At 29.4% G+C, this 26,526-nt stretch overlaps 2 protein-coding genes across 6 annotated transcripts in view; one reads left to right on the top strand and one right to left on the bottom strand.

Moving 5' to 3' along the window:
* Positions 1-20,185, bottom strand: part of LOC108566136 — a 22,082-nt gene extending 1,897 nt beyond the window's left edge. Inside the window, exons 1-3 of the mRNA XM_017925874.1 lie at positions 20,104-20,185; positions 19,704-20,038; positions 3,893-4,117 (exon numbers count right to left, since the gene is read on the bottom strand). Coding sequence (XP_017781363.1) covers positions 3,893-4,117; positions 19,704-19,734 — 256 coding nt within the window. The 5' untranslated portion in view covers positions 19,735-20,038; positions 20,104-20,185. The remainder of the gene's footprint in view (positions 1-3,892; positions 4,118-19,703; positions 20,039-20,103) is intronic.
* Positions 8,372-26,526, top strand: LOC108566133 (spastin-like). Of its 5 annotated transcripts, none has more exons than XM_017925869.1 (9): positions 8,372-8,390; positions 24,011-24,228; positions 24,290-24,460; positions 24,617-24,727; positions 24,853-25,065; positions 25,130-25,416; positions 25,473-25,712; positions 25,770-26,019; positions 26,071-26,526. In XM_017925869.1, exons 2-9 carry the CDS (start codon positions 24,099-24,101, stop codon positions 26,232-26,234), a joined length of 1,566 nt encoding a protein of 521 aa, XP_017781358.1. In that variant the 5' UTR covers positions 8,372-8,390; positions 24,011-24,098; the 3' UTR covers positions 26,235-26,526. The 5 variants fall into 5 exon arrangements, with proteins under 5 accessions (XP_017781358.1, XP_017781359.1, XP_017781357.1 ...); XM_017925870.1 differs by lacking the exon at positions 8,372-8,390 and adding an exon at positions 20,663-20,740; XM_017925868.1 differs by lacking the exon at positions 8,372-8,390 and adding an exon at positions 23,544-23,662.

The following is a 26,526-nucleotide window of genomic DNA, read 5'->3' as shown; positions in this document are numbered from 1 at the left end:
CAATGTTCAATACAATTCGTTAATTGATTATTAGCGCAATGTTGGATCTCTAATGATGTCATTTTATAGAGTTGTATCTATATTTCTTGAAATTTCAGAAGCAATTTCCTTTTACAAATTTAATTGGATACTGGATCTAATGATATTATTTTTCATACTCTGCAACGTCGTTTCATATTGCAATGGAAAACTTCATTAATTATTTCCGTTCTCCCATTTCTTTAAATGATCTGTAGTTGTGCAATATCAAGTAAATCATTTTTAGCTACTAATAAACAGTTCCTTCTTCTGACAATATACACGCTTATATATTGAAACTCTAATAATTAATAAGTATATAAAACAGGAAGGAAAGACTACGATTGATTGTCTTTTGGTCATAAGTGTGACCAATAAATATGTTAACTAAATAGTATAAAATAATAATAATAATAATAAAATTGAAAAATCCTCAAAAAATGAAACATTGAAAAATTAAAATATTTAAAAAATATATATATATTTCTATAATCTTGATATTTTTAACATATAAACATGACAAAATTATATTTATTATTAAACTATTTAAAGTAATCATGGAAAGGAAATCCGCGATTACAAAACAGTTATTTTTAATATAAAAATAAATTAAGAGCTCAAAATTAATTTATTTTTATAATTACGGTTTAAACTAAAATATAACGTTTATATTAAAAAAATAAAAACAACTCGAATAACATTAAAGACAATTTGGTCATAGTTATAACAATGGGAAATACAATACATATTTTGACTCGAGTACGAAGGTTATTTTGATTTTACTTACTATTTGAAGAAACCACTTTATAAACTTTATAGTAAATATTTTCGGTGTTTCAGAATTTTAGTATCTCTAAAAAAAATAAGTTATATATTAAATTCGTATATAAATACTAGATAAAAAAAATACATGTAAATATCTATCAATTCGTAATTTATAGTAGTGTTTTATATTTAATGTTGTTATTTAGATGCTTTCTAACATTATTAATTCCAAAGATTAAAAAATTAAATGTCTGTTGGACCAAAACAAGTTTTGAAAATTAGTCAATACAACAAAATACCATTTTCATTAAATTACATAACAAATTGCGTTTCAAATCATTTTATTAAATTTGGAAGAAAAACTGAATACTAAAGAAAACTTATAAAGAAATATTGGTTCTGTATTTTCACTTGATTACATTAATGTTTTTCTTAAACTAAAGTTAACACTATTTTTTTTATTTTGTCTTAAATTTTTAACTAAAACTTGATTGATTCATATTTAAGTATTATATTTCAAGGATTTTTAACCAAATTTTCATTTTATTTTCTGGTCAAAACGCCTTTTGCAGTAAATTCTAATTAAATATTTTATGTATGAGCCGTTTATTTTGAAAATGACCTAAATCGATTTATATTTAAATTCAGATACATATGATCTAAAAGAGTTAATTTACAATTATTAATAAGATAATAGCAATTATTAAGTGCCACAAATGGAGTAAAACCACTTAATTAGATTTATTATAAAATTTGAAAGAGCTCAAGTCCATTCGACATAGTTTAAAATTGAAAAAAAACAATACTCAATTTTATATCTCTTTAGAACACTACAAAAATACAATTTAAAGCTCATCTAGATTCTGTATACAGGAGGCTTTTGATGAAGTCCATCATAATTTGTCTTATATTGATGTATATTGACAAAATGATGTAATTAAAATATTTCCGAAATTTCTTGTTCTACACTTTGCATTCCCATCCATTGATATCGTAATAAAAGATATACCAATTTATTGTATTGTGTGTTAGAATTCTTTAACTTTTTAAAAACTGCGTCCATTCATTTCTTTTAAAATAAAGTTATTACTACTTTCAGAAATTTGAAAATACGAACTTTATGACTTTATCAATAATGAAATGGACTTAGACCACTTTCTATTTTGATAGTTTTTAATTATTGAACTAATTATTCAATTATTATTAATCCCAAATTATTATATATGCTAGCTAACATCAAATTATAAACATTACTAAAACCAACAAAAAAAAGTGAAAAATTGACATAAGCCACTTTTAAAAGCGATTCATATTCTAAATTAAACGTTTCTTATATATTAAGGTTGCAGATTAACCTCTTTATTATTACAATAAAAAAAAGGTATATAAAAATTATATTTTTCATATACGAAAATTTCAAGCAGCGCCCGAACTTTGATATTTCGAAAGTACATAATAATAATAAATTGGGGAAATTTATGCATTAATTAATTTCGGGCGTGAGATTAACGACGTAATTAATCATACGCCTCAATATACAGTGCACTGCCAATTTGTATATTGAATCCTAAATTGATCAATGTCGTACATCAAAATAGAAAATTGCAAGTTGACAGCGCGGTATAAAGTACAGAAGTCGTATCGGGCAAGCTTCCAAAAATTTACAAAAAAAAAAATAAGATGAAAGAATTTAGCTAATAATGTTTCCTTGCAAAGAAGCATATGCAGTAATATTGTTTTAATCTTTAGAGTAAATATTTTTCTATACTTGTTTTCTTTCATTATTTATGTTTTTGAGAGTAAATAAAGTATTATTAATGAAGAAACGCTGAGTGTTAGATAGTCGATAATCATTTCTTTCATTGTTGTTTTGAGGCTTCTGGTAGTAAATATACTGTTATTAATGATAAAAGTTTTGTAATGGTGTTATGTAACGTTGATGCTTTTGCATTAATCTGCAGCCACTTGACGTAAAGAACTGCAATTAGATGCATTGTGCGAGACTCGGATCAAAGACCCGACTTTACAAAGTCCCCAACGTTTCCAAATTTAATCACGCTCCGTGATTAATTACCGCAGCATCCGAAAATAAGTAAAACACGTACGGCAAAGAACTCGAAATACAGAATTTATTTCTTTCGTTTTCGCGAACTGTGAGAGCGGCGATTTCTTTTTTAGCTATTTCCACTGACTCGTAACGAAATGTATTATTTTTTCTGTTTTTTTTTTTTTCAAAACGTATGAGTCTTGTCGTAACATTTTCAAGCGTATTTTTAAAAATCGCAACTTTCATTTGGAATTGGTAAATTTTTTGTTTACGTTCGTGATGCAAACGCTCCACTCAAAACAAACCTCCCCAGAAACCTGCCAAATCCAATTAACTCGTCGCATTTCGCAAAATTTCCAACTAAATTTCCGATTCCACGATTTTCCTTGCATATTAGTAACACAGCAAAACTCAAGTCGTAATTTAGTAACTGGTTGCAGTTAAAAGATTAATGGTTGTTAATTAGCTTCGGTTTTGGTTGCACACACACAAACACTTTGTGTTTACCTCTCCATTTTGAGCGGAATCCATAGCCGTCATCACCACAAATTCCTCGTCTTCTTGTCTACGAGATACTGCTGAAATAATTTCGCACAAAATACAATGATTTGCCCAGAAGAAGATAAAAACACAACAATGAAAAAAGAAACATATTCAGTAACGAAAATTAGAAAGAAAAAAAAGCTGCAGATATTTTAAAATCATATTTTCGAATATCACAAAATTTCAGACATTTAATGTCATCCAACGGGAAAAAATACGATCCTCCCGTTACATTTCTTTTATTTTTTGCATCATCTCCTCGTTCAAAGCGATGAAAATGTATATAGACTTTTCACGTCTAATTATAATCCAAACAACATATATTTAGAATGCTAAACGTTCGTGTACATTTACATCTTTGAAGTCCGATGTAAAGCCAGAGAATGAGATGGACATCGAATAGATTTTTTTGTAGCAGATTTAGAATTGTTGATGTACAATATCTAGTTTCTGCTCTGTACTTTCATTATACAAATATACATATATATGTACAGCATGATGTACTTTGGTGTAAATTACCTGGATTTTCGGCGTCCGGTTCTGGACAGCAGCAGCAGACGCGTTTCCTGCAGAAATCCCTGACTGCCGGTGCTCCGCAAAAGCAGAATATTAATATGATTACGAGAACGGCGATCATCGTGATCAAAGGTGCTATGCTTGTGTTCATGCCGCTTCCGGCCGCCGCTCCGGTTCCTGTTCCGGCGCTCGCCGTAGCATCGGCCCCATTTCCGGTCCCCGCAGGAGCTGAAAATCAAACGCAAATTATTAGATTATTATAACATGAAATTTGATAACAAGGAATGAAATAACATTCTTTTATATTATTATTATATTATTATATAGAAGAGATGCATACAAACTAGTCACAACTGTAGCACGTAACTCCACTCTTGGTTTTTTAACAATTAAGTTTCCAAGGCAAAACTCGATTTCCAAACAGAATTTAGGTTGTCAAACAGGATTTCGGTTTTCAAACTAATTGGAACCAGGTACGTCAAAGGTATTCTGGCATAGTGTTACTTCCCATCCGTTTAACCATCCAAGCAGTAAACTCTTCTACGAATTTTAAAGAAATATATACTATATTTGATATATTTATTATATGTGCATTCAAGAAAACGTGTAAAAATATATGCATATTTCCAAATCGTGTAAAAACAAACCATTTAAAAACAGATTGATTATTGCATTTAACACTTCAGGTTAACATAAGATACTGATTAATTTAAAACATTTTTTTTTATTGAAACAAATTTATTGGTCACAACTTTCTGTCAACAGTCTTTTTATTTATGTGATATGATAAATAATTATCAATTGATACATTATCCAAAATACGAATGAAATCACTAAGCAATTTTGAATGATCCAACAATAGTTTTAACGACATAAATTGTAGTAAACTCCGGATGATTCATTGCAAAGGAAACATCAATGGTTTTTCTCACAACTCGCGACCTCCTAAATCCTGGTGATTCATATGTTGCTTTATTCCTATCATCTAAAACTAATATAAATGCAAGTCTGCAGTAAATAGCAATTTGTGCCAAGATTATTACCTTATTTTATAATTTTCGTTTTTTTTTTGTCATCATCCTTGTACATAATTCGATCAACAAACTACACATTTACCAAGCAAATACATTACTTTATTTCTATTTAATATTAGTGTGTACCAATATAATAATAATAATTTAAACCTATAAAACAAAACACTTCGAAAAGAACTGAATTACATTGTTTCCATGCTATAATTTAGAGATTATTTTTGTAATTAAGATGATAAAATAAGTTGGCTTAGATTACGTAAAAGCTATCAAAGTCAAATTATCGAGTTCTCGGCTAATCAGTCGCCTGAACACATTTTCATTTAACTAGCTACACCTGTCTAATTAAAATGTTTCAGTCAATTAAGTTGACTGGGACATAGAAATTCATAAGATTAAGTAAAAATGAAATCTTTTGAACTGAAATCGCACGGAATGGAATGAAGCAATGAAATGAAAGATGCGTGGAAACAAAAATGGTTATGAATCAGTGTGTGTGATGGTATTCTGTTCTCGCAGAGCGAACTGTCAGTGTGGGACGTTAAAGTTGGCGTTTATTATTTCAGAAATATGCACGGAAACTCAATATAGCTATGACAATATAGCTTTGTCATTTTATGGTCTCATTTCGTCTCAGCGAAAGACCGTCACGTAGTAAAGCGCACTTCTGTTCCTGCCAGGATTACTTTTGAATATCTATAAATAGCACTCTAATAGGAAGACGAGTAAATTAACTAATTATAAATATCTTAGGAGGAGGAGAGTATTTCTGAGCTCACAATGAGATAGAATACGTAATAAGATTTATATACAGCTACATACATTATACCAAACATAATACAGTGGAACTTCGCTTAACGAGCACCTCGCTTAATGAGCAAAATGTATTGTAAGAAAAATGACTCGCTTAACGAGCGACGTTTTGCATAACGATTGACTTTGAATATGTTTCACTATACTATTATTTAACTATACTAGTAAAAATCCGGATATTTTTGAACAGATTAAACTCGTGAACCGAGGTTCCACTGTACATAAAAATACTCTAATTTTAATTACAGAAATCTTAAGTTCTAATTATTATTTTTTACTTTTTATTAATATAAATAGATTTATTATACCACAAATGTTAAATACATATAAAAAAACAATTATAATTAATAAAAATGATGATAAATAATATTAATTATTTAGAATTGATTAAAAAAAAATATTGCTAGGAAATTATATAAAATTTGTATGATTATGTCAATAAAGTAGTTTCAAACAATGAGAGAAGAAACAACCAAAATTAACAAATACTGTGATCTAAAACTAATTAACATCTCTACTAGAATTGTAGAAACTATTATATATTTGTCTAAAAATTTGATTAAAAATGAATAAACAAAAAAGGTTGATTATCAGAATTTTCGCTCATGAAAGTAATTTGTATACACAAAACGAAAAAAGTATTTAATAAAAATTTGTGACTAAATATAATAGTTATAAAAGAAAATTTTCATTGTTATTGTTAATTACATAAGAATAACTATTTAGCAATTATTACATAACTTTCTTTAATTATATTTCAAAGAACATATTGAAACAAAACCAAATACTTTTTATTTTTAATAATAATAATGTTTATTGCATCAGTTCAAAAAAAAAACATATACAGTAATAAAAAAAAACAAAATAAATATATATAATTTCAAAAAAAAGTCAACTGATACATATTTTTATTTTACTGAATTAAAATTTGTTTGTTTATAAATTTTCAAACCGGACTATACTGAATCCAAACTGATCGAAGACGCACTATGCAAGGTGTTGTTGTATATACACATTCTATATAAAAGTAATAAAGGTTATTATAACGTTTAATTGTAAACCGATACGTTTTTGTCTTCGATTTAAGTTTGGTAACGGAATTGTTCGTAACCTAAATATAGGAATGCTGAGTAGGGTTTGTTTGTTTTTAGAGGAAATTTATATAATTTGAAAATCTTTTTTTTCCAACTAAAAACTGGCGTTTGAGCCAAAATCGTCTCTGTTGTGTGAATTGAAAACTGAAATTAGTTGTAAGGTTTTAGTTTAGTAAGGTTTTTAGTTAATTTACAAAATCCACAGAATGTTTAGACAAACACGTCTAGCTTATTTCTTTCACTAGCTTCATTAAGTTTTTGGAAAAATATTATCAAGATTGTATCCACATTATTAAATCATTGCATCTTCAATGATAAAAAAGCGCCGAAGAAGAAAAATAAATCATAGCTTACTTTGAAAAAATCAATTCATAGATATCTTCAAAAACATGAAGACGTGAATTTAGGGTACAAAGAGAAGAACGAATAATTTTGTTCATTATATAATGCTCTAAAGACGATTTAACCCAGCTGTCTAGCAAGTGAGATTTTTTCCATTTCTGTAAATTTTGTATGTACAATAAAAAAATAAGTTGTAACCAAAATCTCTATTTTTTGTGAAAATTCGAAAACCGATTTTTTTAAGTCGGTTTTTGTATTAACCTTAATGCATTAATTAATATTGAATTATTCATAACAAAATAAATAACAAAAATATTAATTATGTTTTATTTACTTATGCTCAAATAGATGTGATTAGTAGTAATTTCTTGCCAGGAAAGTAAAAAAAAAACATTTACAAAGATAAATATGAAAATAGTAAGAACATGTCAATCATGTATCAAATATTTTGTTAATCAATATTATCGACTTACATCCTGAATGTAGTTTCAAACATCAAGAGAAGAAACAGCCGAGATTAACAAATACTTGGAACGAAATATGAATCACCCAAAATACTGCAAGTACGTACTGCCAAAATATGAATATGAGATTTCGTAGCAAATCTAAACAGCCGTTCTGTTCTCTAACATCACACATTTATTATCATTGTTAAAATTATTTATGCTCTACATTTAATTATTGGTTATTCCTGTCAAAAATTGTATTACTTTGTGACCGAATACAACATACAGTCGCACGCATATCTTTGCAGAGTTTTATTTTAAAGAGAAATGTAGAGGAAAATATCGATTAATGAATACAAACGAAGGTTATGTACGTAACCGCAAAGTCATTATTTTCCATTTTGATGTGTAGATATCCTTTTTAACTTCGCGAGGTTAAATGTATTCTCCCACGCAACTTCAATAATACGACTCTCCTGTGTCGACTGTGTGGAGAAATATTTATCTTTATGTCTTGTCATATATTGTATATGTGGTCGCACGTGGCACCGCATCTCTATTGACCACAAATAACACTTTTATTTAAGAACTTTTTGAAGTTCAAAGATATTATAAGAACAAATGTGTGTATGTGTGTAAATATACTACTTTTTATCATTCTTTATTTATACTTAGTGACGAATTAGCATATTCTTTCGGTAGTTATCTGTATTAAAGTGTTTTTTTCCAGTATATTATAAAAGTCTACTACATAAGTGGTAATCGAATGTGAAAGGTAATTATATTAATTTTAAACTTTCTCTTTATTGACATGTTAAATTAACTTATCAAATAATTTAATAGGTAAATTCAATAGAATTTTAATTTGACTATTTTGATCTTTCATCAAAATTAATTTTACATGTAGTCATGTAATATTCAACACTAATTACTTTATAATTTGACATTGAAACATATATATTTCTATAATTATATGGTATATAATTTAAATTTTTTACAATAATTTTATACATTAATAATTTGTGTATTTTATACTTAATTTTTTTGTCCTCAAAATATTACATTTTTTATGAAAATTAGATTTTGGAGTACTCAAACAATTTTGACCAGGCTTTTTATATTTGAAGAACACAGGAAAACTTAATGGTCCCAAGCGAACTAAGGCATGTAGTTTTGCAATTCTTGCAAAAATAAAAAAAGATGGGAGGTGATAGATCACATTAGAAGTGTCGTGGACTCTAGACTCCAGTTAACTCTTTGAGGGCCAAAAATTTGTAGACGCAACAAATTTTTAGACAACTGAATCAGATAACTTCATCAGCTGAACTAACATCGGATGGTATGGATTATCAAGATTTATAGCTTGACTTATCAACCAAATTAAATGTTAATAACTCTTTGCTATACATTTTAATGTATATGTTTACTCCGTAATGATCTAATGAAAATGTAGATTTTTTAAATGCAATAGTTTAGAAATGTAAAACTGATATACTGTTTATTAATTACATTTTGACGGAAAGACCTAGGTTCATAGGCTTTTAACAAATATTGTGTCCAATAAATATGTTTAAATAAAAATAATATTAGATAAAAATAGCACTCACTTTAATATTGAACTTTTGTAAATCAATTCTTAAAAAGCATTATTCTTCATAAATTCATTAGTTTATATAATTCATTTTTACTTGAAAATATAATTAATTTTGGGTAGAATTTTAGTTTTCAACTCTTTTACTAAATTACCAACAAATTTGTTAAATACAATAATATAATATGTAGTTTTATAATTAATATTTAGTATTTTACAAAGCAATACAAATTTCATTTTTAATAAAAACAAAATAATATTTAATATTTTTGAACGTATATGTACAATGTACATTATAAGTCTCCAAAAAATGTTGTCAGTCAAATTTGGTTCGAATTTATTGATGAGAAATTTCTCTGAAAACTAAGACCCGTTTTCCTGACTTGTCTTCAAACTTTGCCAAGTATTTAGACGTGGCCTGATATCTTTTACATACACATTCAAAACTGACCGAAAATAAAGTCACAAAAATCTTATCGTCGGCCACTCAAAACATTCTTTCATGCCAAAAAGTGGCACGCATGCCTTGGGTTGGCAACCTCTGGACTAGAAAAATAGAGTATATTTCTACAATGGATGGATGGGGACGGATTCACGTTCCTAAAAACTTGTTTATAAAATGAATATAAGAAATGTCCGTATACTTTTTTAAATAATGAGGAAATCAACTTTAATAGCTATATGCTATTAATATCATATAATAATAAAGTAAATAATTATAACAGTCATACAAAAATTAATACAAGTAATTCCAATTACAAAATATAAAATTAATGTGGTTGCCATTTGTACATAGATCAAGTGTCGACAAACTTTTGCTATAGAAAGAGGTAAACATATACCTCACATCAACTTAAAATGTAGTTCAAAGACATAAATATATTTTTCTTCTTTAAAATAGTTAAAAATTATGGTTTATATGCATTTTTTATATTAATTAAGAGCCATAACTCGGAAGTCGCAATTTGCCATCCGGTTATCTTGATAAATACTTAAACTAAATGTTTGTATTGATATACTAAATATGAAAATTAAAGAAATAAATTGACTCTGATGGAAAAATAGAGTCTATTCCTAAAACGGTTAAATATAATTTCCTAAATCTCTTTTAAAAATTAATATGATAAATATTCATTTAATTATTAACTATTCGTGCTACCATTTTCATTTAGCGTCTTTGTTCTTGAGAGTGCAAACTTATATCAAATAGTATATATTTTTCTTATTCCTTCTATGATGAATATTGACGAGAATTGGCTACTTAGTTGAGATGATGAAGATATAGAATTTAGAGACAGTTTTTTTGGGATTTTCTAAATAAAACTAGTTAATCTTCTATTATGTGCAATGAAAATAAAGAATAAAATAATTGGCAAAATAACATCCATTTTCTTATATTTAATTGGTGCATTCAACGGTTAATTAGAAAATACTAAAACTATAAATTTTAGGTTCTTATATTATATTTCTTTCCGCATCAAAAGTGCTTTGCAGTGGAAGCAAATACCGAAAAGTTTGGCGTGCGAAAGAACTTCTTTTACTAAAGCCATTCGGGAGATAAGCCTTTCCAATATTACAGGTCAGAAGGCACATTCACCATACTAGAAAGAAAATTTTCCACGTCGTGCATGGCCCACATTGAATTCATGTTCTTTGAAAAGTGCTTTTCTATGCTCAAGAGTTTTATTTTTTATTATTAAAGTTTAGATAAATGTAAATTATTCATTTTTCTTTCAATTACTTTGAATTTATTACAATGTGACATTTTTTTAAATTTTCTTTAGTTAACCTACACAGTTATGATACATGCACAATATATGATACAAATATTAGATATTAATATTATTTGCAAGATCTGAATGAATATGAATCGTTTCAAAGAAAATTTTTAAAATAAGCCAGTATTCAAAATTGTATATGTTTTCCTGAACAAAAATAAAATCTATGAAAAATATACAATCCATAATACAAATATTAAAATTTAGTATTTTTTGTTTGAAAAGGAAACATTAGTTTTTTCATATAGACTCAACATTTTTATCTTTAGTAGATTGATATATTAGATTTAATTATTAGCTATTCTTATATACGGAAATATTACAACAACATTTAACTATTTATCAATTATTATGTCTTTATTTTGTATACTAGATATATTTTAATTTTTAAGTTTATTTTTATTATTTGTATGTTTTTTGCAAAAGTAATTGACACGTGTTAATTGTACACGTGTTTCATAGATTTTCTTGGTGGTTTACTTTCCGATGGTTATACTCATTTCATACAGATTTTATATTTTAGCAATTTATCTAGACTCGTTTGAAGTTAGTAAATTAATTTTCTTTTTTTATTTTCATCATTCTTTCTATATTCTTTGCTTTTTTTGTGTTGTGCAATAATTGAGTGTTCTTGTACTACAAATGTTGCCATCTATTATATATACTAGATCTAGTTTTATTTTGAAGTTTATTTTTATTATTTCAATGTTGTTTGCAAAAGTAATCGAAAAAAGCACTTACTTCTACATGCTTTTCATTGATTTTCTTGTGGTTTACTTCGGTGGTTACACTCTAAAGTTGTTTCATACAGATTTCCGATATATTTTAACAATTTATCGAGGCGCAATTCCAGCTAGTAAATTAATTCAACATTTTTTATTTTCATTATTACTCTATATTCTTGTTTTATTTTTTCTATATTATGTACTTATTGGGTATTATTATATTATAGAAATATCAATACATGCTTCCATTCACGTTTTTCATTAATTAACTGTGGTTATAATATAAATATGTTTCATACAGATTTTCGATATATTTTAGCAAATTTCGTCTTTTTCTTTTCATCTTTGTCTCTATAATCTTATAGTAATAATATTTATTAGTTAGTGTTGATAAAGTGTAACCCTTTGACATACAATGACGTGTCCCATACGTTTAAAGTTTATTTTAGAATTTCAATTAAATACGGCGTTAAAAATGTGACGAAAGTGTAGTCAGTAGTTTAAGCAAAAGTTCTGAAGTTATATGAAACAATTGTTCATAAACTAGTAAAACCTTTTCCACAAGTGATAGAAAAGAAATATAGGAAAGTATGGAACAATTGAATTGTAAAATTATAATATAGAGCCATTTAGTGCAAATGCAGCCCTCCTTCAATTACTGAATAATAACTTTTCGGAATGATAGTAAAAGAAGCAAATAGCTATGCAGCGAAAAAAGTAGTCTTTAGTATATCTTGAATTATTGACTAATGAAACAATTCAATGCTAAAGGAGATGTACAAATTCATTGTTTTTTTTTTGTTACATAACTTATATTTTATTCGTGTGTCAAAGGGTTAATACGACAAGATATAGTTTAATTTTCAAAATTTATTTTGATTCTACGTTGTTCTGAAAATAAATCAAAATATGCACTTAATTCTATACCTTTTTCATTAGCTTCTTCAATATATTCCACAATATTTTGATAATTTAACTGCAGGGATTTCAATCTTCTTCTTTTATTTTCGTCATTCCTTATATACTACTGTTTTTTCTGTATTATTTGATATTCTTATTTGATTAATTATATAAGAATATCAAATTAATTATATAAGAATATGCCAATATTTTAATAATTATAAATTATACTGGTTAATTTTATAATTAAAATTTATAAAAAGAATTTTTTAAAATGTTGCCATTCAATTTTTATTAATTCTATGTTTTTTTATAACATATAAGTCATCTATATGACTTATATGTAATAACATATATGAAACACATTATTAATTAATTTTGATGTGATTTACTTAAATTCTCAACTTGTTCAATAAAATATTCCACTATATTTTGGTAATTTAACAGGCCACGATTTACACTACTTACTTTATTTTCATCATTCTTTATATATTCCTGTTCCTTCTATGTTAATGTATATTCTTATTTAATTAATTACTTAATCTACATTTTATAACAGTCAATTCTTTGCGTGTCAATATTTCAATAATTAAAAATTATACTAGTCCATTTTATAATTAGAAATAAAACTTCTAAAAAGAATCTCGAAATACGTTGCTATTCAATTTATTTATATTAATTCTATGTTTTTTTCATATAACCTATAAGTAAATCCGGACAAAAAAAGGAAAACATTGTTTATTTAAGCAAATATACAAAGATACCAATTTTTTTTGGAAGAAATCACTGGGGTTTCAAAGATGACGTTTATTACTACATCTTACACTATATACTTAGATCTATTCTCAATTATTACTTTTCTAATACTGTTTAACTAATGTTCTTCTCAATGCTTAACTCTTCCGAGCTAATCCTTTCTCGCCAACTTCATGGTATACATTATTTCCACCCTTAAGTACTACTATTGTGCTCAAACAGGGATCCTTGCTGAGATCTTTCATTCTATATAGCACCTCTATCACCTGCTCGATCCTCGCCCTAAAGCGCGAGCACGTTGTTTTCAACTGATCGCGTCTCATGTCCCTGAACGCTGTTGATAACAGCCTGGAAGGACTTGACTTTAGGGTGCATAGTCTTGTTGGTATGTCTCTCGACTACGCCCTACTTGTAGTAATTGAAAGGATTTAGGTCGAGACTGTTAGGAGGCCAAAAGTCTTTCTACCAAAATATGTCAACGTTATCAGAGAGGCGTTTGTGCCAATTTTGGAGTAGAAGCGCGCTCCTCGGACTCCTTTGATACTGTGTATCTTACTGATATATTTAGTTAACTTTAGTGCCAACCCCTGAATTCAAATATAACGAGTACTTCCGGATTTTAAGCGCGCACCCTGTATATCTGATATATTTTGGCATTTTTAACTAGACGCGTGTCAACCTACTATATTTATCATTTTTATTCTTATTTTTGTCTCTGTATTCTTGTTTCGTTTTTATTTTTTTCTGTGTTGTGTCTCGATTGCGAAATTCCCGGCGCATCCACCATCAATGGGGACCTCTGTCACCGGTTACGCAAGAGGCTTTCATAAAAATATACTTGGGGACGTCGACGTTGGCCAATTTATTTAACATTAAGACATTCTATTTCCATCTGCCTACGCAATAACAAAACAGTTTATAAAGTCCACCCGAGCTGCGTACGCGGAGGTGGTCCATGCGTGTGGGTAAATTTAGTGTCAGAAATATACATATAAAACATCCAGAGCCGCAACGTGTTAACGAACACTTAACTTGTATTCTCGACTATTCAGTAAGTGGCAAGAGACTTGTACAATTGCACACGAAAGAAAATAATAATAACAAGCAAAGAAAAAGAAAAACAAACAGGCAGACAAGAACACCAATTGATTGATGTACGACCATTATAATTCTCGTCTAATGGAACAATTTGGCTCGGTCCGAGCTACCTAGATTTATAGCCCGAATCTCGTATACAGAGTGTCTCTTTATGATTGCTTATGGCCTAGAGGTATATTGCCAGCGGTCTGAATAGGTATTTTAGGGGACTTCCGGCTGCTTACACTACCAGCTAAAAACTAAATTTAACAAGAAGCTCTTTATGTACCGATTGCCAATTATCTTCAGTATAAAGAAGCATATTTTTAAACTATGGTGAAATAACTTTCGAGGTTTATTTAATTATATTCAATTATTTTCATTTAATTTTCACAACACACTATTTTTCCTTTATGCTAGCAAATTTATTTTAACTCTTTGAGGGGCCAGAAATTCCTAAATTTATATATTGGACATTTCCTAGAAAATTATAATAATGCCCCAATAGGCATGTTTAAAAGGTGGGACAAAGCGTGTCCCACCACCCCTCAAAGAGTAAAGCAATCAATTTATATTCATCCCAAGTTAAAATTGTATAAGATAAACAAAATATTATTAGAAGTTGATCAAATTATTATTATAAATAAATATTTTCTTTACAAATTATAGATTCTACCAATTTCGCCAATATATAATCAAATTTAATTTATATACAATTTCTATAAAAAAATATTTATTTTTGTATTAAACTTATGTCATATTCTATTAGTTATATTCAGAAATATTATTCATATTAGGTATATTAGCTCCAGATAAAAAATAAATAATTAAGTTTCATTAATTTATGTTTCTTACATATATATACAATAACAAAAACAAACTGCAACAGTGTTCCGGTATGTCTTTGCCAGGTATTGAGTGAGCTTGTACTTATTTTTTATATTTGTATAGTAGTTGTATATTATTTGTTAATTTGTTTATTTCTTTGCTTTCATCTGGAAAGTCGTTATATTCTTGCAATTTCTTTAACTTGATATTATTAAGGCCATTAGTTTTGTTTTTCCATCCGAATGTTAAGAAGATTGAGTCCATAATCTTGTTGACATTCGGATAAACTTAAAAACATTTATAAATATATAAAATATTTAGTTATGCTTTTAGATAATTAACTTTGAAAAATACACAAAATTCAAGAAAAAATATTTAAAATAACTATATTTTAATATAAGATAAACTAAAGATAAACTAACAATAAAAATATGTTTCGTTTTATAAACATGCTATATTTAAATATCCTATTTGAACTTCAAAATCATGTGAGTAAATATCGCAACAAATCAATTATTGCTAAAAACCCGAAATCACATTATTTTATGTCGTAAGTTAAATAGTACAAATAAAATTTATCAATTTTAAATCTTGTATTAATTTACTAAAAAAATATCTTCTGTCATCTTCTTCATCTTCTTAATTAAACTGAATTTATTTATTAATAGTACAGTGGAACTTTGCTTAATGAGCAAAATAAATTGTAAGAAAAATGACTCCACGTATATTACATTAGTTTATATGGGGGAAATTGTTTCGCTATACTAGTAAAAATCTGAAAATTTTGGAACGGATTATGTTCGTTAAGCGAGGTTCCACTGTAGTTTATTATTTGAACTCTTTGTAAATTAATTATCTAGAAAATATCCAGAAAAAAGGAATTACCACCTTCTAATCATCCAATTCATTAAAAGTATGTATAGATTGTTTAAGCATATCATTTTTTTTTTGTTACAAATACATTTTACTTGGGTCTAGAAATTTACGAATTTCTGGCTCTTCAAAGATGCAAAATATAAATAATTTAAATATGATGTAAGAATAAATCGATTCATTTTCACTTTTCATACGAAAATTTAAATTATACAATACATTCTCATATGAGTCTTATAACATTTATTGATTTGTTTGAAATTTATAATCATAATATTTATTCCCATTCTGTTATGTAATATATAATCAAATATAATTTGATATAAATAATTATATATTGCAATTGAATAAATAAATCGAATCTATTTTTATAGTAAGAAATGTAAATAATAAATCAATAAAAATATCGCTTAATTTAATTTTTATTTCAGAACAAAAAAATTTAAAGAACTAGGGCTTAATAGAGAATAAGTAACAAGTTTAAATAATGAAATATTTAAAAAAAAATCCATAATGAGTCCTAATATTTTCGTAACCAAAGAAATAAACTAATATAATTATCATTATTTTCTTATAATTAAATAATTGCTGTCACACTTAACAATAATTAAAAAAAATATTCATAGACAGCTCTATTTGCTAAAAACTAAGTATAAGGTATAAAAAGAGTAATAGAAATCAATGAGTATAACAAGTGGTTGAATTGATCAACAAGTTTGTATATGATTTAAACTAGATTGTTATCTTTATACAAAGAAATCTAAAATATATTAAATTTCTTAATTTTTATTAATTTAGTATAAAATATTGGTTAGAAGTGATTTATTTTTGAAAAAAAAAATTTTTTTTTTTGCTTAACAATTTGAAGTTATTTTAATGTTTTATTCTATAAGAAAATTAATAAATGTGTATTTATACAAGTTCAATTATAAATAAAATTTATCCAATTAATCTACACTACACTAAAATCTAAAGAAACACTTCGTAATCAGTAATTACCGAAATAGGATCTTCAGTAATTACGAAATAGCCATTTGATTGACGTTTTAATTAATCGAAGTTAAGCTTCAAACGAACGTTTCAAAAAAAAATGTTGTGATCTTTTGTGAATGGTATTTATAGAGATCTGGTTCAACCTGTAGACATAGTATATCTACTAATGGCCCACTGATTATAATCATCTGTTGGTCCGGGCAATTTGCCTCAGTTGATGATTAAATGGATTCAGTTCAAATTTGACAGCTTGACGCGCTAAACGGTCCACGCGTCTCAAAAAGAATGATTAACCGTATTTTAAAAATACAACATTTTAATGGAAATAATCAACGTTTTTATTATTTATTTAATCATTTACCCTAATTTACTGAATGTTTTTCTTATAAAATTTATTAGGAATAATTTTTTATCATTATATTTGAAAATACGTGGAGTTATGTATCATTAAAGTATAAATTAAGCACACTTTTTATTTATCACATGGATCGTTCTGAGTCTTTTATAAAGGACAAATGCGGATCTATTTGTTTTTTCTTTATTAAAATAATTTGTTTCTTTGTTTTTTTTATATAACCTAATTACAAATACAAACCGTTTACTATAATCACGCAATTTAAAATATATAATTATGTAAATTATAGTTTTAGATATTTCTTCCATAATAAATGTATAGAAATGTAAAGAAATAAATTGTTAAATAAAAAATTCTAAGCGTTTTATCCAATACATCTTTTTGAGACCAGCCTAATGCAAATGGTTCCAAACGGTTTTCTGGCTAATCTTTAGTTCCTGGGCAATAGAATAAGTGCTCGCATATTAGTCCAACTCGATGATTTCCATGATTTTATCAACCCAGAAATTGGCCAACCAGAAATATCTCATCTTCGACGTCCATATTGCATTCGATACTGTATTGAGTCCATAAACAACACTATTTTTTTTGGCCGCCTGCTTCACTTTTCCCCTTGGTCGCAGTGTTACAGAAGAATGTATCAAATTTTCTCTTTTTTTACCTCCATTTTGCAACGCTCTAACACAACTGGATTCTTTAAACACAAAACTATCAAATAACTTTTTTTTAAATCGTTATGTCGCCTTTAAGTCGCAGTATAGAATGATAAGATGTAACGTATATATCGTGCACTAAAGCCATGTAACGAAAAACGCTCAGAAATTTTTACTTCATCTATAATCTATAATCAGTTTACTAGACACATTTAAAATAAAGTAAAATAGACTCAAAAGTTACAAATTCAAAGCTGTTATATATATTTTGTCATAATAATTGATATAAAATCGTAAAATAGTAATAAGATAATTTTAATTTTTAGTTAAATTATTTATTGTAGTTCAAGTAACTGTTGTTATAAATTTATTTTAGTTTATTTCAATTATTTTTAAATAAAGCAAATTTGGTCTGGTGGCTAATAAATATGTTTAAATAATGACAACAATAAAATATATTTGATAATAAAATTATTAAGAAAAAAAACGATTTTTTTTACATATTATATTACACTTTGATACACAATAATACCTAAGATTGAAATATTTTATGATCAAAGAACAATGAAAAAAAAATCTTAATAACTAAGTCGAATGACTTGTGGTCAATAGCCATATTTATGTTTAACTGTTTCAATAAATGCTATTATTATTATTAATAATAACAAATTATCAAGTGCTAAATTAATTTCAATGTTTGTAAATTATATGTTTTATAAATATTCGTAAAATACCAGTTGAAACATTGTTATAAAGTGTTTCGCATGTAACATATAATCTACATCATTGGTATTTCAGTAGAGTACATGCACGTATTTGCAAATGCTCGTTATGCAGATAATGGAAAATCGAAGCGAACGAACGATGCATTTTAATGTTGGGAACTTTCTACTTTCAAATATACTTCACGTCAGTAAAAAAAAGTTTATTCCTTTTAATTTATGAAACCATTTGTAAATATCGTTGTTAGTAAATCATCCGATAATGAAGAATCTACGATATTTATCGAAGAGCATTATAAAAAAAAAGATCCAAATGTTTTAGTACATTCAAATATACGCACATTCGTATATAATATCTGTCTAAACAGAGTTTATCCTACACGACAGCCTACACTTAACATAACTGTCATCGTTAATCTTTTTCAGTTTGGAATAAAAAAAAAGAATGTGTGAAATAAAAGAAATATACTGATGGTGGATAATTGCGATTCTTTTAATTTATTTATATAAGCATACATAAAAATAGACGCAATAAAAATAAACGAAATGTAATTAGGTTGTTTAAACGGATTTGGGCCGTGCGCAAAATAATTTCGAAAATTTCCCCCCAACAAGTTACAAATTTGTATGGCAATTAAGGTACGGTTGTAAAACTTGCTTTTTGAATGCGGTAAACAAATCGAACATTGTGTGCAGATGAAACGTGAAATGCAATTCTAAAAATACTCTAATCTCCTGATCTCTTCCAGGTGTATCGAAGAACAATTACGAAATAATTATTGGATAATGCGTGCAGAGTGTGTGCGTATGTGGGATAAAGTGTATGAGAGAGCTTACTGTTAGGTTTGGCCTTCCTGTATAAATCCATAATTGCGGATGCAAATAAATCAGAGCTGAGCTGTATCCAGATTCATCAAGGGGAGCGGCGAAAGAACAAAAGGTAGACGAAGAAAAAAAACTGCTAATGTCGCTATGGCATCAGTCCAAACAGCCCAAATTTATAATTATAAAGCAGCTCGAGCAACCACCGACACATGCACATTCAACACAGGACGACGCTTCAATTGTTGCAGGAGATCGCATCAATCCGGGGAAGAAGCGCGCCAAAAAGTGTTTGCGATTTCGAAAATTCCATTCAGTCTTTGTCTGTGTGTATATATTTGGAACCGATCCTAGAACACGTACAAAGAAAGTCAAAATGTTTTCTTGATCTTTTCGAAGAAGCAGTCGTGGTTACTTGATCGCAATTATATTTTATGTATATATTTTTTTGAATGGAACCACTTCCTGGCAACGATGCGACCGTCGCGACGCGTTTATTCGCACTGAGCTCTCGCCTCGTTCAGCGCGCTTCCACCAAAAAAAAGGATCAAATGTATTTTGTTTCTCTCCTCGTCTCTGTATCCTTCTGTTTTACTTTTGTCTTGTCTCGTGCGCTCGGGAATTGGAAAGGATGTATAGAGAAGGACTCCCGAATTCGCGGCGCGACTAGGATTATTTTAAGTATTATGCTATGATTTTGGTGCCGTTCGACGGACTTCTGAGGGATCGGAGTCGGCGTCTGAGCAACCCGCGGACACGCGACGCACCGTGACGTCATTACATTCAACCCCCCTTTCCGCCGTTGGCCTACGCCACCCTCGCAAACGCTTTCCCACGTTATGTGTAGTAGTAATATTATCTTAACATAGAGAATCTGGGTCAAAGCAATTCCCTTATTTCATTTCTGGATCAGCGCAAGACCCGCACGACCACTAAAAACACCTATTAATTAGCCAATCCATCAAATGCTTCCATCGCGACGTTGGACCTTCCAAAAGCTTGTTTCGCCCGCACCGGAAATGAATTCATAATTTTCGAATAAAACACGACTAGTGAGTATTGATCTACCGTCAGTTGTTTAATCAATTCTTTTCTGGTACAAAAAAATCATTGTATCGCAAACACTGCAAATTAAATCCAATTTAAACATTTGAAACACCTGATTTTTTAATTTTCAATGTGTCATGTGTTCTTAACAATAACAGCACTTTAAATGCTATATTTTATTAAATAGTACGAATATCAATATCAATAAATCGATGATTTTTATTATTTACTTATGACGGATACTGTTATAGACATCTTAGATGATTTAACATTTCGCTAGATGTCACCATATTAGTTGAAAATATATTACATAAAATGAACCTTTTCATTGAAATTATTATAGTTTTATAATATATCTTATCTTTAAAATATGCTTGGTAGATTGTTAACTACAACTGCTAAGGTTTCTTTAAATCAATTCACAATAAACAGAATCCGAGGGACTTCTCCAATCATTGAGTCTTTGCCGTGTTATGTAATTATACTCCATTTGGGAAATTCACTAAACGTGTTAGAAAAAATCGTGTTATAGAAGAATCGTAGATACCCATGAAATACCTTATTGTGTATGTCAATTAATAAATATATTTATTAATACAAAATGTTAATGTATTTTGTTTGGTCTGAGTACTAAGGCAGTATTGTCACATCGTCATCTCTGTTATGTCTGCGACACGTGGCACGTTATGTTCGTTGTTATCCACGAGGATCTAAATTAGGATGCTGAAAATGTTGTTTTTCTTTATAAAAATGAGGAAGAGTAGGCCGTAGGAAAAAAGAAAAAAACGAAATATTTGGCTGGTTTTAAGAGCCACCGCAATTATTGGCTTTTGCACGTAACGGCTGAGGTAGCCTCACCACTAGGACAACATAGATTTGGGTCAAACAGGTGTTAAAAATACTATAATGGTTCTCCTCTCCGGTTGGGCTCGAGTTAGAAAAAAAGAATTAATATAAATAAGAGCGTTAAGAATATATTTAGAAAATAATGGCACTCTGCTAAAAAAAATCAGAAGCAACGTTTTTTTTTCAGTTTTTTGATTTACGAAATCCTTTTTTGTCGCATTGTTTTTGCCGCGTTATTGAAACCTATCCATTCCAAACATAACTATCAACCCTCAATATTTACATGCGGCATAAACAACCCTGACCCCGAACAGCCTTGACCCGGCGGCAAAGCTGGAAACGCTCTACGGCCGGGATCCTTCGACCTAGATTCAACCCCGTTTCGCTACCCCTCGGTGCCGAGGTTCCTGCATCGATCTCTGCACACTCCAGCACGTGTACATTATAAAGGCCGAAAGAAATGAGGAGGGAAACGAGAAATGACGAAAAAAATATGGATGGAAATTGAAAAACTAATGTGGAAGTACCTTGGGTACACATTCTTTAGTATACTATAAACTAGGATTTTATTTATTTCCATTCGACGTTGCCAATGCATATTATTGTAATTTATATTTAGACAATACGAAAAACCATGATGAATTGGACGTGCCGTAAAATATATATATATATATATACACACACACACACACAAACGTTGGGCTAGGACCAAGAAATGTTGTTTACTAGACTTTTATATTTTTAAATAAAATAAAGACACTCAACACGTACATAATTATCTGCTAAATAAATACCAATTATATTTTTGCCAAAACTGCAATTCATTCTGACCGTTTAAATGCCATTCGTTATTTAAAGCTATTCGTTATTTCAACTATTTGTAGAATTTCTCTATTTATATAGGACATACCTGAAACGTTTCAAACTGAGTTCCAGTCCAAATACATTTAATTATATACAAATTGTAAAGTTTTAACTATTACTTTTATTATATTAAAATTATCAATCAGACGAGTTCATGATTTTGATTATTATTTTAATATTTCGCGCCATATTAATTATAATCTGTTATAATTACTCATTTAGTACATTAATTCTTATCGTTTGATTACTACAATATAATTTTGACATCAATAGAAGAGCATATGTTGTTAAACAAATTTTGTTTAACTGTTGTTAAGCTAATTGAAATGAATATATTGATATCTACAATCAATATCTCAATGGATATCCATCAAATGAAATCATTAAATAACAAACCTTTGTTTGAAAATACAGTTTGTTTTTATTTGCACAGATTCAGTTCAGAACACTTAATTGAATTTTAATGTACAGCAAATTTAAGTGAAAACATTTTTTGGAACCGTCTTAAACTTTTGACTAATATAAATTATGCCATAAATTATAGTGTTTATTTATGCCTAACAATTTATTATTTTTTACATTTTAAGTATTATTTTGATGCATTTATTTAAATTTGTTCCATTAATAATTATAATACATATATTTTTAAAATAAATTCTATTTTAACCTTAAGATGAAAATATAGATTACTGTTTTACAATTTTACTTAAAACATTGAACAAGCTGATAAAGATCATAAGTTAGATAACATATTTAGTAATTTATTTGATTTTATAGGGGTCACGTTTAGAATTGTTTCAGTCTCAACCTGGGAGGTGAAAAGTCTATTATTGTATAGTTCAGATGTGGGCAACCAATGACCATCGTATCATTTCAAAAGCACCCACATCGTCATTTGAAATGACCTACTAGGCATATATTAACTTATAAATTCTCACTAGTCAAAATTTTCTAAATAAACTTTATCTCTGTTTGGAAAAACATCAATCAAATATTGTTATTGATAGATTAAGTAACGAATGGCTGTATAAATCTAATTATAATAGACATTTTTCATTAATGTAAAAAAGGCTAAAAGTTCAATATTTAAATTTTCAAATTCATAGCGTAGGAACATCAAGCAAAGTGTAGCATGAAGTTGCAACTGTTACAGTGACAGTGACAGGTAAAGAAAGCGCAATTGCCAATAACGTAACATAACCACCCCCGAGACAAAAGTAAGTAGTGATGAATGGCAACGCCGCCAAACAACCACCCCCTCGAGTCGGTGGTTGCTATTATTTATCTGTCAAGTTGTTCTTCGTGCCGCCCGCGCCGTCTGCGATATGAAAGTATCGAATGGTTCGCAAAACGCAGAGTGGTAAATCGCCCAAAAAATCAAAAAGGGCTTGCAGCGAAGGGGGCGGCGGCGAGGGTGCGGGAAATCTCATGTTCACGACGTACAATGAAACTTCAGTGCACAAAAGGAATTTGTGCATTGTCTCTTTTCCAATCATATTCCTGTTCAATCTGTTCAGGTCTCTGTTGTACCAAATCTTTGTCATATTTCGTTTTATCTACTGTAGCTCTTCATACTACTTGGTGCGTACCAGGGCTGAAGAGCCTACAGAATGCATTGAAGGTGGCACTGTTGTGATCGAAGAGATTCAAGACATGCCACTTGCACCAAGGAACACTTCTGGTCCAGGCCCAGGAGATCCACTCCTAGCCAAGCAGAAGCATCACCACAGAAGGGCCTTTGAATATATATCTAAAGCACTTAAAATTGATGAAGAAAATGAAGGTAATAATCTTATTGGAAAATAAAACAATCCAATTATAATTCATTTGTTTTATAATTGTAGGCCAGAAGGAGTTAGCAATTGAACTGTATAGGAAGGGCATCACAGAACTTGAGCTGGGCATTGCAGTTCAATGTTGGGGTGGCCGAGGGGAGGTCTGGGAAAGGGCTCAGAGACTCCATGAGAAAATGAAGACCAACTTGGCTATGGCAAAAGACAGGTTGCAGTTTCTAGGTTTGTTTATTTTGTTATTTTTTTTGTTGTTGTCATCTTGACAGTAAGCTACAATTGTGTGATAATGGCAATAAGCAAAATACCAAAATTAAGTATGTGTTCCTAGATTCGTGTTTCGTTTTACTTTTAGTTTTGCAATTTATTTTTATTTTGTAGAAAGCATGGATGGTTTAGAGCGTTTAGCTGTTTTAAGTGAATCAGCCCCAACACTTAGTAATTCAAACAATAGCAATATTCCAAAACCTAAACTAGTTCCAAGTACAGCAGGTAATAAAGTCAACATTGTGCAATCATTGACTGAGTCAAATGCAATAATATGTTTTGTATATTTTTTTTATGCTTTTTATATGCACTAAATTAAAAACAATTGAATTTTATACTTCAATTTACAGCTTCTGGAAAGAAATTGACGATAGCAGCGAAACGACCGCCAAATTCTGCATTGTCTAAAAGTCAAACATTGCCGAGAAGCATGGGGTCAAGAAGTGCCCCGATCCAACCCGTCCGCCCTTTCAATAAATTATCGTCAACACCGCCTGCAATAAAGAAGCAATTGTCCATCCCAGGTTCCAGTTCACCAGCCAGAAAAGCCCCATCCGCAACCGGTAAAACAATATTTGTTTGCTCTCTAAACTTGTAATATCCTTAATTGAATCATGTCCATCGAAGGTATCGCTAAACCTGCTAGTAAAAAGTCCCTCAACCTGCGAGGAGTAGATCCAAAATTGGCTCAAAATATATTGGATGAAATCGTCGAAGGCGGACAAGCCGTGCAATGGGAAGACATCGTGGGTCAAGAAACCGCTAAACAAGCGCTACAAGAAATGGTAATTCTTCCATCGTTAAGACCGGAATTATTCACCGGACTTAGAACGCCTGCCAGAGGCTTGTTGCTATTCGGACCGCCGGGAAATGGAAAAACTTTGTTAGCTAGGGCAGTAGCCACAGAATGCCAAGTAAACTGATTCATTAGAATACGAGAAGATTATCAATTGATTACATATGATTTCAGGCTACATTCTTTTCTATAAGCGCCGCCAGTCTCACATCAAAGTTCGTTGGAGATGGAGAGAAACTTGTGAGAGCCTTATTCGCTGTTGCCAGAGAGCTACAGCCGTCCATAATATTTATCGATGAAGTTGATTCGTTGTTGTCTGAACGCTCTAATAACGAACACGAATGCAGTCGACGGCTGAAAACCGAGTTTTTGGTTGAATTCGACGGATTACCAAGCAATCCAGAAAGTGAAAAAGTAAATACACTTAGCATTTTTTATTCATCAACTGTAAGCATTTTATTTTAACTGCAGGTTGTCGTCATGGCTGCTACAAATAGACCTCAAGAATTAGACGAGGCTGCGCTTCGCCGTTTTCCAAAAAGAGTATATGTGACTTTACCAGATTTGGAAACTAGAGCGGAACTGTTGAAAAAGCTATTGGCTAAACAAGGTTGCTCGTTAAGTAACGGAGAAATGAAGCGTTTAGCTACATTAACCGATGGTTATTCAGGTTGTGATTTGACTGCTCTCGCTAAAGACGCTGCGCTTGGACCAATAAGAGGTAAGTCAATTAAAAACTTGATTATTGATTTTAATTATCATTTATTTATAGAACTACAACCAGAGCAAGTAAAACATTTGGATCCAGGTGCTGTTAGAGGTATAACAATCAGCGATTTTCTGGATTCACTGAAGCGCATAAGAAGAAGTGTTTCGCCGCAGAGTCTCGTGGCCTACGAGAAATGGTCTCTGCAATACGGAGACGTTTCGTTTTAATAAGCCCATCATTCCGTTTCCATGATATTTAGTTGTGTAGTAAACAATTATTTTTGTACGAATTATGTTCAAACAACAAAAAACAAAATACTCGTGCGTATTTATTTAATTAAAAACAGATTTTGCTTGTTATTTTATTTATTTGCCTGGCCACTATTTGGATAGATGTGATTTAGTTTAAGGATGTGCGTTGTTTAAAATAAGCTTATTATAATTAGGTTGAGTTGAGTTTTATATTATTTAAGAGGAAAGTTCTAATGTTTTGTTTGGTTATATGAATCTTTGGACGTCC

Source organism: Nicrophorus vespilloides, unplaced genomic scaffold, assembly GCF_001412225.1.
Source record: "Nicrophorus vespilloides isolate i.1.1-1 unplaced genomic scaffold, Nicve_v1.0, whole genome shotgun sequence".
Taxonomy (NCBI): domain Eukaryota; kingdom Metazoa; phylum Arthropoda; class Insecta; order Coleoptera; family Silphidae; genus Nicrophorus; species Nicrophorus vespilloides.
Note: the sequence above shows the minus strand (reverse complement) of the source record. Positions and strands in the feature narration are given on the sequence as shown.